We start from the raw sequence: 17,200 nt of genomic DNA, 5'->3' as shown, positions 1-17,200 counted from the left end.
AAGGGCCAGAGGGTTTGCACGAGGCTGGGGCAGAAGCAGTGGCAGCAGGACCAGGGGGCTCTGCTCTGCCCCCAGGGAGCTGCCGGCTCCTGCTTGTCCGGAGGGCCTGAGCTGCTCCCCAGTCCGCTGTGCCTGTCTCCAGGCTGCCAGGGCTGCCAAGGGATTGCGCTCGCAGGTCTGCCCACCAGCTGCCTCTCACACCCCTGCCCCACGCTGGCCGGGCTGGAAGTGCCAGCCAAAAGTGGTTTCTTCTGGGAAAGACGTGCTGAGCAGGCAGCCAGGGAAGGCAGGCAGCACTGCAGCGGGCAGAGCCCCCGGCTCCTGGCTGCAGAGCTCACCCTGCTCAGCACCGGCAACAGCTTGTCCCCCACCCTTGCATTGCAAAAGTCAGCTCTGATGGGCGATAGCCTTCCCCCTCTCCTTGTTGAGGCCCACCAGCACCATGGTTCCCCAGACCGGACAAACCAAGCACTTGTTTACAGGTGGAGTGAGCTTACCCCTCACCCTGCCCTTGTAAGGGCAAAGCGGGATCAGCAAGCTGCCAGGCAGCCGGCCGCAGGCCAGGGAAGGCCGGGGCGCAGGCACCAACACGCAGACACCCAGAGAGCAAAGCCTGGAAACGCCCCAGGCTGCTCAACGTGAGGCGTCATCGCAGCACGGTTAGCAGGGTCTGTGCCCCTTTCCCCTGCAGAGGTACGCTCTGCCTACGGGCAGGTACAAGCTGCCACAGCCACACAGCAAACAGATCCGACAGCCCCACTTCCTCCTCTCTGCAGCCCTGACACAGGAGAGCAAAGCCTCGTTGCTCAAACACGCCGGTATGATCCAAATGATCCAATGCCAACAGCAGGACTTGGAGCCGCCCATGATGATGTTTGTCACGACACAGGCAGTGCAGCTCCCTCTGGAACAGGGCATTTGCTCAGCAGCCAGTTCCAGCTCACGCGAAGCAACACGCTGCGCAGGAACCGACTGCCCGGCAAAAGCAACTGAAGCAGCAGTGTGTCCCAGAGAATGTGGCCAGGCCCCATTTTGGAAATGCAAGTTCCCAAGTTGTTTTCACAGGGAATTACATCTCTTGTGTCCTGCTTGCATCACCACAGCTTCAAGGCAGCCATGCCTGCTCCCCTACACTGTTTACTCTTCTGGCTTCTCAATTCTCTGCAATCTAGTATCAGTCAGAATCTCACTGCAATTCACTTTATTACTCACCATTTGCAACCAGATTACACATTCTCCCCAAACAACTCGCCCACGGCTTATGAACTCTGTCCTGCCAGGATCAAGCCATAAACAGCTGTTCCCTCCTACCGGGCAGCTCATTTCTCAAATGCTGCTGCACCACCTGACTAAAGCCACACCTCAGACCCACAAGACACAATTTTAACAGACTGTGACAGCACCAAGCAGGGACAAGAGGTCTGACAGGGGTGGAGAGGCTTAGCAAGGCGCAGCCTCCAGTGTTGCAGGAGGATAAGCTCTCAAGGAATCAAAAAAATGCCACAGCCCAAATTTCAGATTAATCACAGAGGTGTATTAGCCACATTGCCAGTGCTCTGGAACACGGAGCCTCTCTGACACCACCTCCACCTAGACATCACAACCGTCTCTCGGAAAACTCCATCCGCAGCCAGAATCCACCTTGACAGCTGGGGCACAGGCTGGCGGGCGCGCACCCGCAGCTGCTCTCTTGCCTGATTTCACTTTCTAGATTTCATGGCTGTGACCACCATGCCTCCCAGGAGGGCCGCGAAGGTGAAGCCCTGGGCCAGAATACGTGCCCGCATCATCAGCTGAGACTGACGGGTGTTGCCTCTCTTGAAGCTGATCAGTCCGTACGTCAGGACGCCGACTGTGCAGAGGCAGCCTACGGAGAAGGACAGAGGGACAGGTCAGCGGAGCAGGGTAGGGGCTGCGAGGACCAGCTCACGCCTCCTTCCCCCTGCACCTGAGCATTGCTGGCTTGCTAGACAACACCCTCGAACAAGAGATGCCTCCCCGGAGGGCGGCCCCTTGGGTCTGGGCTCAAGAGGCCCCGACCCACTGCTCTCTGCCCTTCCCCATCACCAGCCCCACCGCCCCGGCCCTTCCCCCTCACCGCAGCCCCCACCCGCCCCCGTCACCCCCCGACCCTTCCCCCTCACCGAGGGGCACCAGGGGGTTCTCGCGGGTCTTGCGCATGAACTTGTCCCCGAAGCCCTCCTCGCTGAACACCGGCAGCGGGCTGGGCTCCAGCGGCGGGGGGGGCCCGGCCGCCATGGCTGCGGCCCACAGGGAAGGTGACCACCCGCGACCCTCCCCGGCTGCCGTAGCCAGGAAGCGGCGCGCACTCCCGGCGGCCAATGGGGGGACGGCTCCCGGCAGGCCACGCCCCCCGCCCCCCGCCGCGGGGCATGCCGGGGGTTGTAGTCCGCGGCGGGGACACACCGCGGGCGGCGGGGCAGGCGCGGGACTACAAGTCCCGTGGTGCCCGGCGGCGCGGCCCCGCCCCGCGCGGCCCTGCCCGGCGCTCGGCGACGGCGGCAGCAGCGTGGGGCAGCCATGCCGAAGGCCAAGGGGAAGAGCCGACGGCAGAAGTACTCCTACAACCTCAACCGCAAGCGGCTCTACCGCAGCGCCCGCCGCCGCGCCGCCCCGCGCATCGCCTGGTGAGGGCCGCGGGGGGGGGGGGGGGCACACGGCGGGCGCGGGGCCGTGCGTGGGCTGTGGGCAGGGCGGCCGTGGGCCCGCCGCCGCGTGGGAGCGGTGCCCCGGGGGGAGCTGCGGCACCTCTCGGTGGGCGCTCGGGGGCCGCTTCTCTGCGGGGAGGGAGACGCGCAGCCGCGCGGGGAGGGTGAGCGCAGCCCGTGATGCCGGTGCCCGTCCCCGCGCAGCTCGCACATCCGCCATGCCTGGGACCCGACCAAGTCGGTGGCGCAGAACCTGGCCGAGATGGGCCTGGCGGAGGATCCCAACAAGGCCGTCCCCATCCCCAAGAAGAAGCTGCTGGTAAGTGCGTCCGTGCCCTGCGCCGCCGGGGAAGGGCGGGGGGGCTCGGCTGGGGCTGCTCTTTGGGGAGGGGTTGGGGTCAGGCCTCCCCCAGGACACACAGCCGGGCTGGGGAAAACCAGCATGGAGAGCAGCCCGCTCTGGAGCGTGGGTTAGGTGGCTCTGGATCAGTCTCTGTAGGTGGATGTGTTTCTTATCTCTATCGATACGCTTTTCTCACTAAGATCCTGGCATGGGAACGAGCTACGGTGTCACAAGGAAATAATGGGCTTTGGAACAAGTATAAATAACGTCAGCCAGTCTCCTGGGACTTGCCAGAGAGAGGTGGGGTTGGGAACATTGCAGCTGAGTTGCTCCTGATAAGAAAGAAAGCCTCTTTGTGTACAGCAGCCCAGCCTGCCCTGCCTGCATCAGTGGGCAACGCTTCCAGGCGAAAGGTGGCCCCACAAAACGTGAGACTCGTGAAAAAAATCCAGGAGTGACCTTGTTTGCCACTTGTCTCCATTCACACAGTATTGTTCAGGCGACTGGCTTGACCATGGGCTAGCTTAATGGCACAAATAAGGCTCTGCTTAAGTCAGCTGAGATTCCTGGTCCTTGCAGCCGTTGTATAAGCAGTTTGGAGTTTTGGGAGCAATGTATGGGGGGACAGCTGTCTTCTAAATGGGCTTTTCTTGAGTTGCTTTCTCTCTTATTTAACACAGGGGATGGAAGTGGAAAGTGATGGACGGGAGCAAGGAAAGAAAATAGTGCGGAAGCCCTATGTGGTGAATGGTCAGTGCTGCTTCTGTCCTCTCCAGGGAGTGCTTTTCCACCTCCAGGCTTGACGGGTTTCCGGCTGAACCGCACCACTGCCATTGCATTTGGGGTTCTCCCAAGGCCCTGTGGGTTATTTTGTCTTTCATCTTTGTGCTGCCAGACTGTCCTTAGCTGCTGTGCTGTGCCAGGGGCCAGGAAAGCTGTTAGTTCTTGTCCAGTGTTGTGGGCTTGTAGAGGAGTACCGCCCTGGCAGCAGTCAGCTGGGGCTTCCCAGCCAGGCCAGACCTGAGCCAGGAGCCAGGACAGCAGCTCTGCCATTCCCTTGTGTCCTCTGTCTCATGAGTTTCCTTTTCTCTCCTGTGCTGCTTTTTTTGCCATATTTCTACCTGCAGCCCTAAAAGAGGGCTCTGGTCACTCTGAAACATGCTGGTGTGGGGCACCAGGGTGACAAGAAACTGTGGCTGCAGTACCCCACGTGTTTTAGTGGTGGGCTGGGCAGCTCTGAACAGTCACGCTCTGCAGCCTGGGCAGAAAGGCTCCACTCCTTGTGGTGTGAGCTGGAGAGGAGCAGCAGTGCAGGCCTGGATGCCCACAGCCTAAGCGGAGGGCTGTTGTCTTGTTCGTTTTCCTGCACAATCGTGCTGGGAAGCAGCCCTGTGTGTGTGAGCTGTGGAGCTGTGCTGCAGGAGCCGCCTCTTTTCTGTAGTACTGGCAGGGCTTGATCTGGGGACCTCTGAGGTGCTGCTTCCTTGCCCCCCGCTTCATGGTGTCTGTGTCCTTTGCCTAGAGATGGAATATGAGGCCAGTCTCCCCGAGAAGAAATCAAACACACTCTCACGAGACCTGATAGACTACGTGCGGTACATGATACAGAACCACGGGGAGAACTACAAAGTGAGTACTGGCTGTCCGAGAGTGAGGAGCACCCAGAGTGATTCACTCCTGGATCATCTGCAGGATGGAAATCACTAACCCTCTCTGTCCTGGATCTTGTTTCTCAGTCAGCTGATTGTTAAAGGGAAGCAGTATGTTGAACCTTGGCCAGATCCCTGTCTGAATCAGGCAGTGATCACAGCCGACCTGGGTGGGCAATTGGAGCGTGGCTGGGCTGGTTTGGCGTTTGCTCTTGGGGCAACTCCTCTGACTTACCCTCTCCTTTGTCACAGGAAATGGCTCGAGATGAGAAGAACTACTACCAGGATACTCCCAAGCAGATTAAGAGAAAGATCAACGTATACAAGAATTTCTATCCCGAGGAATACAAGGATTTCATTGCATCGCTCAAGCAGGAAAAGATGGATGTGCAGTGACTGTCCTTTTTTCTCAGGTTTGCCTGCAAGTGCAGGTTTGACGTGACCATTTTCTGAACTGAGCAGGGACTGACAGACAGGTAACAGTCACAGGCTCAGTGCCAGCGAGTTGAGCTATGCAAAGCCTCTGGCGACGGAGGAAGGACCTTCATTAGACAGAGACAGTTATAACCAGGCATGAAAGACTCTTGGCTGTGGCTTGTGGCATTGGGACTAAATGTGCTGTGCTGCTCCCTTTCTGTGTGGCAGTCAGCACTTCTTTTGCCTTGTTAAAATAAATTACTCTTTCAAGCTGGTGTGAATGTCTTGCTCATGGGCTCTTGCTTGGTGCAGTCCCGCTTCAGAGAGCTCCTGGTGCCAACCTGTGGGACATGGGCGTCAGGCGTGTGTCATCCCCCTGCAGCAATGGGGCCAGGGGCCCGTGGGGTGCAGGCAGCACTTGGGCCTTTGCTGATTTCCCTGTAAGCAGAGGCTGGAGCAGGGCCACGTCCTGCTTCCTTCCCCCCCCGAGCAACCTTCCTGTCTCCAGCTCAGAAGACCGTGCTGGGGGCCCCTTCCCTGCCAAGGAGCTGGAGGGCAGCGCAGAGTGATCAGCCTCTTTATTGACATAGGAAAGGAGCAACTGTACAAAAGGTTTCACAGCAGAGATTGGACACCACTATTTCCTTTCCCAGATGTGCTCTCCAGCTTCCGCAATAGGTTTTCCAGGACTTAGCGCCCCACGACCTGACCCAGCAGCCCTTCTGCCTGCTGGCAGGGCTTCCTGTGGGCCCTGAGCCAGGCTCCTTCCCCTTCTCCCTGGGGCAGCTGAGAGGGAGGGAGACCAGGCAGGGGCGAAAAAGCCTGCTGAGCGCAGCTCCTACCAAACAAGCCTGTCTTTACCCCTGTTCAGGGTGAAGGGGCAGTGCAGGGCTGCCTGATACCTGCCTTCATCTCTCCTAAAGAGGGCTTTAAATACAGAGCTGGAATTGAGGGCTGTGCTCTGCCCTCAGTGAGAGACAGCCTGAGCTGGTTATTCCCACCAGTGTGTGCCATACTGGCAGGGCTGCATCAGCAGTAACTCCTTCTGTTTTTTGGGAAGGAGAGCCCATCTCCTGGGATGACCTGTCTGTGCCGGTGGGCAAAAGGGCTACCTCACTTGTTCAGCCCCGTTCATTTCATATCCTGCGGGGCTGCTGTGAAGGTGTGGGGCCCTGCCCTGTGCTGCACAGTCCCGCTCAGCAGGCACTGAGAGCCGTGCCTGTGCCACCATCCCAAGGGAGGCTTCATCCCTGAATGGGGGGAGGCGGCTGCCCTCTCCCTGTGGCAGCGAGCAGAGCCCGCTGCTCGTGTTCCCTGAGGGCAGACCGTGCCACAGCTCAACCCCAAACCTCATGGGGTGCAGCGAACACCCCAGGACTGGCAGCCTGCTACCAGTGAGTCTGAGCTTCAGGGCTCCTGTCCTGCTGCCTCCATCCTCACGATGCAGACCCCAAGGAAGAGCCGTGCCGGGGGTGGGAGCCTGTCCACCCCCGATGCAGGCTCAGGGCTGGGAGAGCAGGGTGACCAGCAGGCTCTTCACGTGGAGGACGCTGGTGGCGGTGCTCAGGCTGGCCCAGGTCGCGCTGGTGGGCAGGAGGAAAAGCTCCCGCTGCCCACTGAGCGTGTGCAGGGCCAGCTCCTCCCGCAGCTCCTCCGCACTCAGGGCATTGCTCTTATCCTGTGAGGAAGAGAGGCGACCGCTCAGGAGGGGAGAAGCGGTGGGAGCAGCTGCTGCCGGCTGGCAGGAGCCCTGTCCTGCCTGTGTGGTCCTGGCCGGCTTCGTGCGCAGGCAGGGCTGCCTCGCTCTTGCGTCAGAGTCGCTTTGGCACAAGCTAATGGGAAAGCAGCACCGGGCATGTGCTTGGCCCCCTGCGTGGGGAACGTATTTCCCCTGGTGGATTTTGCAGGCTGCTGCCTAGGTGCTCTCCTAAAACTCATTAGGTGGGGCACTGGTAATGGCAGCCATGCCTCCTAATGAAGACTGGAGAAGACAGGCCCCCAGAGATCAGATTTTGTGAGAGCCAGTGGATTTTGCCTATCAGGATTTCCCCTCGGGGCCCTGGGGAGGGACAGTTTTGCTGCAAACAGCCCCGGGGGCAGCTGCGGGGACAGATACCCACCTGCTTGTTGGCCAGCACGACCAGGGGTAGCCGGGGCTCCGCAGCCAGCAGTGCGTGCAGCTCCTGGCGTGCCGTCAGCAGGCGCGACCTGTCCACCGAGTCCACCACAAACACCAGCACGTGGGCCTGGCTCAGGTAGTGGGGCCAGTACGCTCGCAGGTTCTGGCTGCCCCCCACTGCGGGAGATGGGCAGGATCAGGCCCCTGCGGGGGGGCAACAGGGGCTGCTGCCTCCCTGTAGCACCCCAGGGAAACAGACCTCCCGCCCGCCTGGGATGCTCCCACCACCAAGGACGCTCCCGCTGCCCGGGATGTGCCCACCACCCAGGGCACTCCCGCCGCCCGGGATGCTCTGTGCCCCCGGCCCGGTGCCAGCAGGTGGGGGGACCCTCTGAGCCGTGCAGGCTCAGCCCCGGGGTACGCAACGGGGCCAGGCCAGCCTTACCCTCCAGCAGGTCCATCTCCAGCCTGTCGACGAAGAGCTGGGCAGTGTTGAAGCCGCGGGTGGGTGCGATGCGCTCCCTGGCCGTCTGGCTGCAGATGTAGTGCAGGACGCTGCTCTTCCCCGCCCCGTCCAGCCCCAGCACCAGCACCTGCCGCCAGTCCAGCTGCGGGGATGCAGGAGGGTCTGGGGCTGGTCCCAGGGTCCGCAGCCCCATGCTCAGGCAGCCGGTTGAGGGACCAGCCCGGAGCAAGGGGTCCTGCCGGCCCCCCTAGCCCCTGCGCCCTCGTCTCCAGGGGTGGTTCAGGCCGGGGACCCCTTCCCCAGCAGGATGGGCTGCAGAAGGGTCCCCAAGGGCCGTCATTCTGCGAAATATCCTGGGGAATCCAGTCTGACGGGCTCCGGGGGGATCCTGGTGTGAGATCCCAGGGGGGATTCTGACCCTGCACCCCCTTCCCCAGCCCCACATGCTCAGAGGGATCCCGCTGGCGATCCAGAGCCTTCCGCAGCCTGGTGATCACAGGGCCGATCCCGACCCCCGTCCCTTCCCCAGCTTGACGGCCTCGGGGGTGTGAGGGACCCGGAGGGATGCCGACCCCCTGCCCCGTCCCCGCCCTGTTGGGATCTGAGAGGTCCCGGAAAGGGGATCCCGGTGTAGGGGATCCCGGTGTAGGGGATCCCGGGGAGATCCCGACCCTGTGCCCTTGCCGCGACAGGCCGGGGGTCCCGGCGAGGGTCCGTCCGCCCCTTACCGCCTCGCCGGCGGGGGCTCGGTCCCGCAGCTCCTGCAGCTCCCTCTCCCACCAGCCGCCCCAGTCGGTGCCGGTGCCGGCGCCGCGGAAGCAGATCTTCCAGGCGATGAAGAGGAGGGAGCCCAGGGCGGCCACGGCGGCCCCCAGGGCCAGCGTCAGCTCCCGGAGGGCACCGGGCGGGGCCATGCGGCACCGGCAGCGGCACCGGCAGCGGCACCGGCAGCGGCACCGGCAGCGGCACCGGCAGCGCGCGGCCGCTGCGCAGCTGTGCCCCGCCCCCCCCCTCCCCCCCCCGCCAGCTGTGTGCGCGGGCGGCGCGCCAGAGCCAGCTGTGCCCGCCCCGAACGTCACCGCCGCGCTTAAAGGGGCCGCTCCCAGCGCGGGGGGAGGGAGGGGGGGGGGAGATGGGTGGGTGGGTGGGTGGGTGGATGGATGGATGGATGGATGGATGGATGGATGGATGGATGGAGAGAGGGAGGGAGGAGGAGAGGGAGGAGGAGAGGGAGGGAGGGATAGTGGGGAGGGAGGGAGGGATGATGGGGAGAGGGACGGATGGTGGGGAGAGGGACAAATGGTGGGGAGAAGAAGGGAGGATGGGGGGAGGTAGGGAGGAGACGGAGGGAGGGAGGGAGGGAGGGGAGATGTAGAGATAGTGGGGAGGGAAGGAGGGAGGGAGGGACGGGTGGTGGGGAGAGGGACGGATGGTGGTGAGAAGAAGGGAGGATGGGGGGAGGGAGGGAGGGAGGCAGGGCCTCCCCAGCCAGCGTGCTGACACATTCGCCACCGCCAGGCCCCACACCCGCCCGGCAGCCTGGCACCCGGCACAGCAGCCACCCACGGGCCCAGGGGTTGCGCCCGCTGCCCACGGGACTCGTTTGTCCTCAATCCCCCCGGTGGCGAAACGCATCCCTGCCCCGGGCCAGGCTCCACTGGGAGCGGCAGCGGGGCCTTCCCTGGAGCCGCCGTGCCCGGCCCCCGCGGCCCTCAGGGCGGCTGCAGCAGAGCAGCAAGGGACCCCCCGCCCCGGCGCCGGGGCCGTGGGCGGGCTGGACACCCCTCCGGGGGGCCGACGCGTTTTGCTGGCAGAGCTGGCGCATGGTCGGGCCGGGGATGGGAGCGGGCCGGAGCAGGCGGCGGGCGTGCCGGGGCGGGCAGGGTCGGGCAGTGAGGCCGGGCAGGGACGGGGGCGGCGGGCAGCGGTGCTCGGCCCCGGGCCCGCCTGCCCCCGCGGGAACCGCCCGGCCCCGCCCCCTCAGCGCAACGCCCCGCCCCCTCGCTTGGCCCCGCCCCGCGCGCCCCGAACGACAACTCCCAGCGTGCCCCGCGCGCCGCCGCCAGCTCTCGCGAGACCGCGCGCCTATAAGAGCGCTCCCGCGGGGCCATGTCCCCCCGCGCCTCCCCTCCGGCGGCGGCAGTGGCGGCGGTAGCGGCCCCGGCCCCGGCGTCTCCGCCATGGCGCCGCCGGCCCCCGCCCCGCCGCCCCCCGCCGAGCCTCGCTAGCCTCAGCCGAGCAGCGGCGCTGCCGCCATGAGCTCGCGGCAGCCGGACGCTCCCGGTAAGGCCCCCCCCTCGCCTCCGCGCTCCCCACCGGCCCGGGTAGGCCGCGGCGGCGCTGAGCGCTGCCATCTCTGTTCGCAGCGCTGGAGCAGGGCGGCGGGGCCCGCCCGGGCAAGATGTCGCTGCCCATCGGCGTGCCGCGGCGGGCCTTCAGCTACGACGACGCCCTGGAGGACACGGCGCCCATGACGCCGCCGCCCGCCGACCTGTGCGCCAACGTCCTCTGGAAGCAGCCGGTCATCCCCGAGCGCAAGTACCAGGAGCTCTCGAAGGTACGGGCTGGCCGGTTGCCGCGGTGGCCCTGGCCCAGGCGTGCCTCCCGTGTGCCGCTGCAGCCCGGCCCTGGCGGCCCTCGGCGGCAGGGACCCCCTGGGACCCTCGGGAGGGCTGGGCGCTAGAGACCGGCTTTGCTCTCTGGCCCTGTTGTGGGAACACTGAAGTATGGTGGAGGTAGGCACATTCTGGGACTCTTCTCGCTTATGGGAGGTGTTTAGGGGTAAAAAAAGCTGCAAGCTGTAACCAGGTGTAATTAAACCATAGCAAAAAGGTAGATTTAGGTTGGCTGTAAAATCTTCACGATGAGGGTGGTGAGGCACTGCAACAGGTTGCCCCAAGATGCTGTGGATGACCCATCCCTGGAAGTGTTCAAAGTTGGGTGGGGTGAGGCTTTGAGCAACCTGATGTAGTGGAAGATGCTGTGGATGACCCATCCCTGGAAGTGTTCAAAGTTGGGTGGGATGAGGCTTTGAGCAACCTGATGTAGTGGAAGATGTCCCTGCCTGCAGCAGAGGGGCTGACCTAGATGATCTTTGAATGTCCTTTCCAACCCAAACCGTTCTATGAAATGACTATGGGGATACTCTGAGTGCAGGACAAGCTGTTTTAAATTTAGAGGCTGTTTTCTAAGTTTGAAGTGAAGTTAAATGTTGTTGAATGGAAGTAAATAACTCTGTATTCCTTTGAGCTTAACATCTACTTTTCACCTTGTTTTCGTTTAAAATCTTTCTCCTGGAAGAAAACCTAAAGTTGTAGTTTGGGACAAAAACCAAACTCTCCAGTCAGGGAACAGTAACTCCTGTGTTAGGAGGAGGAAGTCTCAGTTTCACAGGACTTCTTGTTTTCTACCATTCATTGTGTGTTTCTCTGTTGCTAGGGTCTTGCGATCAGTGGTAGAGCTATGACCACTAGGTACATTGAGCAAGAAACTGATATAAGGAAAGAGGGGGAAAACAAGATGTAAACACCAGCCTCTCATCTGTGTGACTGCCATTCTGTAAACAGTTTGTATTTCTGAGCTGTCTGTGGAAGGGTGCTCTTGCCCAGTTGACCTTGAAGTCCAGTTTGCAGTTATGAGAATGGAAGTAGATATGTTCTGGTTTCTTTCCTGTTGACCTTTTTGTACTTAGACTAGCAACTTGTTGGCTCTGAGCCCAATAGGTTTTCAAGTGTTGGATGCAAGTTGCTTGTTCATTGCTAAGAATTATAAGATTCAAGCTCTAAATATTCCTGGGCTGTTGTGGGAGCAGCATGTGGGTTTCTTCCATGGGATGAAGGCTAGCTGCTAGAGCAGCTTGGCCTTGTGTCTCCTTTGAGGAGTTAGAAGTGTCCTGGCAAGGTGCTGAGATACTTTCTCATCTTAAACTGTATCCTGCTTCTTCCCTACAGATTGAAGAAGGGGATGCTAATATGAATGCACCTGTTATAACTCCTTCATCATCCACTGAAAGTGTGAACAAGGTACCTGTGGTGAAGGCCAAGGCTACTCATATCATCATGAACTCTCTCATTACAAGTAAGAACTCTAACCTCTAATGCAGTGGCTAATGGGGTGTGGGTGCATGAGTGTGCTCCAGCTTGGTAATGCCTCAAGGTAACTATCAGAGTTCCTGGACAGCTTGAGGGTTCAGACCAACCAGAGTTGTATGAGGCTTTTTGGAGGATGCTTCTAGAAGGAAGCAAAGAACTAGGGAATAGGTCACACTTACTGCCTCTGTGTTTCCAGGTGCTGGAGGTGGGTGAGGGAGGAGTGTACCCTGGTACATGATCTGCTGATAGGACACTGCAGTCAACACTGCCTTGTTGCTGGAGTGCAAAAGTGGTGGCTGCTGCTACTTTGTTTGCTTATTAACTTGCTATTTCTGAATGACAGGTAAAGCTCTAAAATTAACCAAAGTGGTATGGAGAGCTGACATACTGTGCTAATGGAGCACTTGCTGGCATTTATGTTAGTTACTAGCAGCAGCAGCTGTCTTGCTAACAGTAACACTTACTTTAAAAAAAAACTCATAAATCATGATGCTTTAAAATCAAATTGGGTCAGTTATGCTTGCAGAGAAGACATGCCCATTTGCAACAAGAGGAATTATTCATGTGTTAATTGGTCCCTGCTGCCTCCTCTTCTAGCAGCTGGGATCTGAGCTTCATCTTTTCCTCCAAGCAGTGTTTCCAAAGACTTCTAGATTTTTCAGACCAGCATTTTGGAATAGCTGTATGTTTGCACTTATTTCAGTTTTGGCTCAAAAGTAATCAACACATCAGAAAATAACATCCAGGAATATGGACCTCCTTCTGGAAAGCAGCTCCTGTTCTAGTCTAATGATAAAATGCTAATCTAGTTAAAACCATCACGGCATAAAAATGTTCTTGTGCAGTAAATGGTCAGGAGCCCCAACCTGCACCTTCCAGGAAGAACATTCAGTCATGAGTTGGAAATAAACAGACAAGGGTCCTCTAGATTTCTCATATATACAGTGCACTATCCCTGCAAATAACTTTAACATGGGAAGTCTTATCTCTTTTAAAGAAGACATTGGGCTTTTCCAGTAATCTTTTTGTGCTCTGATTTCTTTTGACTTTTCTTAGTTCCACTAGGGGAGTGAACACTTATGCTGATGGGGGAGGGGGCAGTGAGTCCTTGGATTTTTCAGAACTGAAGTTGATATCAGTGCATTAGATGCTGGCTCTGTATTTGGCTGAAATAGCTTATTTTACCTAGTCAGGAATCACTGGGAGTCTTTACCACCTGTTCTGCAAGGCTGTGATTGTCAGATTAGCTAGTGTGGGCAGTCTTCCAGAAGACTTCATTTTTTGTTGGCCAAACAAAAGTCCCTTGAACCTAGAGGGCTGCTTAAAATGTCCAGCTTACTGGGGTCTCCTAGATCGAGGAAGTTGTAATTAGGAGCGATGCAGCTGCTTGGGTGACATGGTTTAATTACAGGTGTTGCATTTGTAATATGTCTGGTGATTTGGGACAAATCACTGCTCATCTGACTTACCCCTATGACTGAGGGTAGTTTTCAAGTCACAATATCTCATTAGCTTCATCTTGCTGCCTCTATCAACTCATCGCAACATGTAGGATGAATGATGCAAAAAGGGTCTTACATCTGGTTGCTTAAGTTGCCTTTGTTCACTAGAACTGCTTGTGGTGGCATTTCTGTGTGATTATGTGCTCTTGTCTGTTCCAGAGCAGACTCAGGAGAGCATTCAGCGCTTTGAGCAGCAGGCAGGGCTGAGAGATGCTGGCTACACTCCCCACAAAGGCCTCACTACTGAGGAGACCAAGTATCACCGAGTGGCTGAGGCAGTCCACGTAAGGCTTGTTTTGCATTGGCTTTCTCTGTGTAGGCTGTGTACTAGCTTAACACCTGTCTGGTGACATAACTTTTGGAGCATGTTGCTAGGACTCTACTTAAACTGCTTCCCCTGAAGGCTTTTAGCTCATTGTGTAAAAGAAAAAAGTTACCCACTTATATTTTAAAGTTAGGGTTAGCCTTTTTAGTTTTGAAACAAACTTTTTTCTGAAATCTGTCATATTCCACAGTCATGTCAGACTGTCACAGTTGTCTTTCCAAGAGGGGATGTCCCTATACAGAATCCAGTTTCTTGCTGTATCTTTGAATGGTGCCCTGCTGTTGACTGTTCTAACAGCCTCCCCAGAGAACTTGTAAACTGTGCATTTCTGATGTGGAAGTTAGCAGATGAAATTGGGCTGGCCTGTTAGTGGAAATAAAGACAAAGGTCTTGAATCAATATGTTTCTGATGAGCTCAGTTGCCCACAGTAATTTTGCAGTTGGAGTTTAATAGTAAACTCTCCAAGTGTACTCCCACAAGGTCAAAGTTTCAGTAACAGTGTTGGTGAATTGCATTAGTGTGGCTTGGATAGCCACAGGAAACAGAAGGTGCCTGTGTAGTTGGTGTTTGAACTATAACTGCCCTTCAAGTGACTTCTTCAAAGTTCAGTTTGTACTGTCTGACTTGTAATAACCTGGTTCACATACACCCAGTTCCTGTTTTGTTTTATGACCAGGCATACTCTTAAAATGCAGTTTGTCTTGGTCCTAGAGCAGTGTTTCCATCCTGTTGTATGTGGATTACTTCCCAGGGTCTAGTACTCCTAGACTTGCACCTTCTGTATGAGGCCTGGTCTCACCTTCCTTAGAGAACTTGTGGGACTGAAAGCTTTGTTGCTCTGAAAAATGCTGCAGACAAATGGTTGCTGTGGCATTTAGACTTGTTATCAGGTAGCTGAACTGGTGTGTAAGCCATCTCTGCTGCATCTGCAACCTCCCTATGAATGCTGGTATTGAAGCAGTGCATTACTGTTGGGTAGTGACTCTGAATTGCAGAGTGAGCTGTAGGTGTTATTTTACTTCCTCTAGCCTGGAGGATGTGTCTTGAGCGTAGTGGACTTCCAAAATGCTTATATCTGATGTGGAAAGAAGTTTAAGGGGTGTATGCAAGTATTGTAATACTAGGTTTAGCTTTAGGTGAAGTGATACTTAAATCCTCTATTGTCTGTGATATAAAACAGTTGTCCAGTTTTGACAATAAAACTGGCTGTTTGTTGATTATGTCTTGTATTTAAGCTCTGTTGCTTTTGTGTTTCTCTTGCCTCTCCTAACAGAAGCTAAAAATGCAGAGTGGAGAGATGACAAAAGATGACAAGCAGACATCTTCTGCTCAGTCCACTCCAAGCAGCACTCCCCACTCCTCTCCCAGGCATAAAACCAGGTACTCTGTTCCTGGCAGACCACTGCCTCCTTTGGTTTCCTACAGGATGCTGAGGTGGGAGCTGCTACAAATAACCTCCTTATCCAGTGAGGGACTGTCTAAGCGGTGAAATTCAGAGCCTGCTGTGGATTTGTCTTGGATAGATCCAAATGTTGAAAGCTTGTGGAACTTGAGCATATGTATCTTCATCCTGGGTGGTAACAAACCAATTAAGAGCATTTAAATTGCCTCTGATAACTACATGTAAAGTTCCTGGCACAGTGGGGCAACTTGAAGTATTTGTTCTCATGTTTTATATATCTCAATTATTTTTTTTTCCCTAGGGGTTGGTTTAGTCAAGGATCCTCTACTTCTATCACTGGCTCAGACTTTGCCATGGAAGCTGGTGGGGACAAATTGCCATCTGAAAGATGGAGCTTTTTTGGACCCAAAGCCATCCAGAAATCCACCAATGATCCAGGTGTGTCTTCTAAAATCTCCTGCCCTGCAAGAGCTAGGGGAGAACTGTCACACAACAAACTTGCTAGCTATTTCTGGAGCCTTATCCTGCTTGCCTTGTTACTTTCTAGGACCACCTTGTGATTGTGTGCTATTCATGTAACTTCTGTGCCTAGATATAAAGCAGTTAGGTAAAAACCTATGCCAAGATTTTGAAAGTAGAAATAACTTGCACTGAGCTGCAGTGGATGGGCAGGGTGTGAAGGTGACAGCTTTTCACTCTGCTCTCTCTGCTGTCTGGTGGAACCAGAACTGGAAGTGTCAGCCACTGATGTGGTATAGGCTTTAGCTGCGGTGTCTTGCATAGGCTTTCTGCAGTGTCAGGCATCAGTGACAGGGCTCACTGGCAGCAGTGGAAAAAGGACTTGGCTAGTTTTCCTAGCTCTTACTTGCTGTGATTTTTTTTTTCATCAGGAGGATTTACCATCCAATCCTATAAGGGAGCCCAGAAGCCATCCCCAATGGAGCTGATGCGTGCTCAGGCTACTAGGATGCCAGAGGATCCAGTCACCTTCAAGCCACCCAAAATGGACATTCCAGTCACAGAAGGAAGAAAAAAATCTCCACGTTCCCATAATATCAAACCTCGGGATCTGAATGTGCTCACTCCCACAGGGTTCTAGGAAGAATGCTTCTGGTGTCTTTAGTGGACTACAGAGTGTCTTAGGCTCTGCTTCCCTGTCCCATTGTGCTGCAGCAAAATAGGAAAGTCTCCCTTCTAGCTCTTCATCTCAGAAAAGGAAATGGTTGTGAATGTCCTCCTAAAGCCAGTCTTGGAAAAAAACCTCCTGCACTAGTACTAAACCAATGTAAACCATCCTGCCTGCTGTATTGCACCAGTTCAGCCTGCTAGATGTGCTACCCAGTATGCTGCACCACAGTAAAACCTTGAACTGTGTTTTGTGGGACAGGACTGCATGTGGTGTGCAAGCAGGCTGCCTTGTCTACCTGTAGTCTGATTGTCTTGTCCTGCTCAGTGCTGAAGTACCCTCAGGAGCACTGTGGTTTTGTCTGGCATATACAGAACACCAGTGGAAAATGATGAAAACAAGCAAGGACTGAAAACTGGACCATTAACTGCCAGGAAGAAGCTGCTCTGGGAATGTGGTGGATTAGTTTTAAGTGTAGCACTCCCTTACTATCCAGTTCAACACCTAGTACTACTTTTGTTCTTGGATTTTTTTTAAAGGAATTGTGGAGCTGTGACCATTCGAAGATGCTCTTAATAGAAAGGCAGGGAACAGAATCTGATGGGGCTTGGCAGTAACGAGGAAGAATTGCTTCTCTTCCTACTCTTCATGTTCCTCCAAAAAGGTGGAAATGACCAGAGCTGATGTGGCTTGAACAGAGTAATCCTCCTTCCTTCTTTCTGCAAAACAACACTGTCCTGCCTTCTCCTAGATAAGACAGATGTTCTGGCAGTCTGGGTGCTGCTTAATTTGTGTTTTTTCTAGCATCTTGTATGAGTCATGTAGTAGATGTGTATCAGATACCAGGGGCACTTCTCAGATAGGGTTTTCTGTTTCATCAGCATTAAATGCATTTTGCAGGGTTGGGGGAGGACTGAGGGCAGATCAAGGGTAAACATTCCTCCCTGCTATGATACAGCTACATGTAATTTTTGGCCTATTCAGAACCAGTTACTGGGAACAGCTAACACCTGCTTTTGTGAAAAGTAGAAGGAACTCCTGGCTACCATCTAACCCCTTAAGCATTTAGGCAGCATTGCTCTGTAATCTT

General features: G+C 56.1%; 4 protein-coding genes across 6 annotated transcripts; 2 read left to right on the top strand and 2 right to left on the bottom strand.

The window, feature by feature from the left end:
• Positions 1–1,208: 1,208 nt before the first annotated feature.
• HIGD2A (HIG1 hypoxia inducible domain family member 2A) lies at positions 1,209–2,259 on the bottom strand. Its single transcript, XM_075715584.1, has 2 exons — positions 2,145–2,259; positions 1,209–1,867 (listed from the first exon to the last, which is right to left on the bottom strand). Exons 1-2 carry the CDS (start codon positions 2,257–2,259, stop codon positions 1,701–1,703), a joined length of 282 nt encoding a protein of 93 aa, XP_075571699.1. The 3' UTR covers positions 1,209–1,700.
• Positions 2,260–2,541: 282 nt separating this feature from the next.
• On the top strand, positions 2,542–5,354 carry NOP16 (NOP16 nucleolar protein). 3 transcript variants are annotated; one of them, XR_012831251.1, is made up of 5 exons: positions 2,542–2,648; positions 2,874–2,988; positions 3,693–3,762; positions 4,535–4,831; positions 4,914–4,947. XR_012831251.1 is itself a non-coding variant. In XM_075715210.1 (5 exons), exons 1-5 carry the CDS (start codon positions 2,542–2,544, stop codon positions 5,055–5,057), a joined length of 543 nt encoding a protein of 180 aa, XP_075571325.1. In that variant the 3' UTR covers positions 5,058–5,354. The 3 variants fall into 3 exon arrangements, 2 of the variants coding, with proteins under 2 accessions (XP_075571325.1, XP_075571326.1); XM_075715210.1 differs by having other exon boundaries at positions 4,535–4,641; positions 4,914–5,354; XM_075715211.1 differs by having other exon boundaries at positions 2,874–2,992; positions 3,703–3,762; positions 4,535–4,641; positions 4,914–5,354.
• A 296-nt stretch (positions 5,355–5,650) lies between these two features.
• On the bottom strand, positions 5,651–8,577 carry ARL10 (ARF like GTPase 10). The gene is made up of 4 exons (XM_075715563.1): positions 8,392–8,577; positions 7,643–7,805; positions 7,199–7,374; positions 5,651–6,756 (listed from the first exon to the last, which is right to left on the bottom strand). Exons 1-4 carry the CDS (start codon positions 8,575–8,577, stop codon positions 6,580–6,582), a joined length of 702 nt encoding a protein of 233 aa, XP_075571678.1. The 3' UTR covers positions 5,651–6,579.
• A 1,341-nt stretch (positions 8,578–9,918) lies between these two features.
• On the top strand, positions 9,919–17,193 carry KIAA1191 (KIAA1191 ortholog). The gene is made up of 7 exons (XM_075714804.1): positions 9,919–9,946; positions 10,030–10,220; positions 11,614–11,740; positions 13,416–13,540; positions 14,856–14,962; positions 15,286–15,422; positions 15,875–17,193. The coding sequence occupies exons 1-7, from the start codon at positions 9,919–9,921 to the stop codon at positions 16,081–16,083; spliced, it is 924 nt and encodes a 307-aa protein (XP_075570919.1). The 3' UTR covers positions 16,084–17,193.
• Positions 17,194–17,200: the final 7 nt, after the last annotated feature.

Source organism: Pelecanus crispus, chromosome 8 (assembly GCF_030463565.1).
Source record: "Pelecanus crispus isolate bPelCri1 chromosome 8, bPelCri1.pri, whole genome shotgun sequence".
In the NCBI taxonomy this organism is placed as follows: Eukaryota; Metazoa; Chordata; class Aves; order Pelecaniformes; family Pelecanidae; genus Pelecanus; species Pelecanus crispus.
Note: the sequence above shows the minus strand (reverse complement) of the source record. Positions and strands in the feature narration are given on the sequence as shown.

Bases quoted from the DNA above. Each gene is read 5' to 3' on its own strand.
- KIAA1191 (XM_075714804.1), top strand. From the start codon at position 9,919: ATGAGCTCGCGGCAGCCGGACGCTCCCG. The intron at 13,541-14,855 runs GTAAGGCTTGTT...CTCTCCTAACAG, and splicing joins GAGTGGCTGAGGCAGTCCAC to AAGCTAAAAATGCAGAGTGG. The intron at 14,963-15,285 runs GTACTCTGTTCC...TTTTTTCCCTAG, and splicing joins TCTCCCAGGCATAAAACCAG to GGGTTGGTTTAGTCAAGGAT.
- NOP16 (XM_075715210.1), top strand. From the start codon at position 2,542: ATGCCGAAGGCCAAGGGGAAGAGCCGACGGCAGAAGTACTCCTACAAC. The intron at 2,989-3,692 runs GTAAGTGCGTCC...TATTTAACACAG, and splicing joins TCCCCAAGAAGAAGCTGCTG to GGGATGGAAGTGGAAAGTGA. The intron at 3,763-4,534 runs GTCAGTGCTGCT...TCCTTTGCCTAG, and splicing joins GAAGCCCTATGTGGTGAATG to AGATGGAATATGAGGCCAGT.
- HIGD2A (XM_075715584.1), bottom strand. From the start codon at position 2,259: ATGGCGGCCGGGCCCCCCCCGCCGCTGGAGCCCAGCCCGCTGCCGGTG. The intron at 1,868-2,144 runs GTGAGGGGGAAG...CCTTCTCCGTAG, and splicing joins GAACCCCCTGGTGCCCCTCG to GCTGCCTCTGCACAGTCGGC.
- ARL10 (XM_075715563.1), bottom strand. From the start codon at position 8,577: ATGGCCCCGCCCGGTGCCCTCCGGGAGCTGACGCTGGCCCTGGGGGCC. The intron at 7,806-8,391 runs GTAAGGGGCGGA...GCATCCCCGCAG, and splicing joins GAGCCCCCGCCGGCGAGGCG to CTGGACTGGCGGCAGGTGCT. The intron at 7,375-7,642 runs GTAAGGCTGGCC...CATCTCCCGCAG, and splicing joins GGAGATGGACCTGCTGGAGG to TGGGGGGCAGCCAGAACCTG.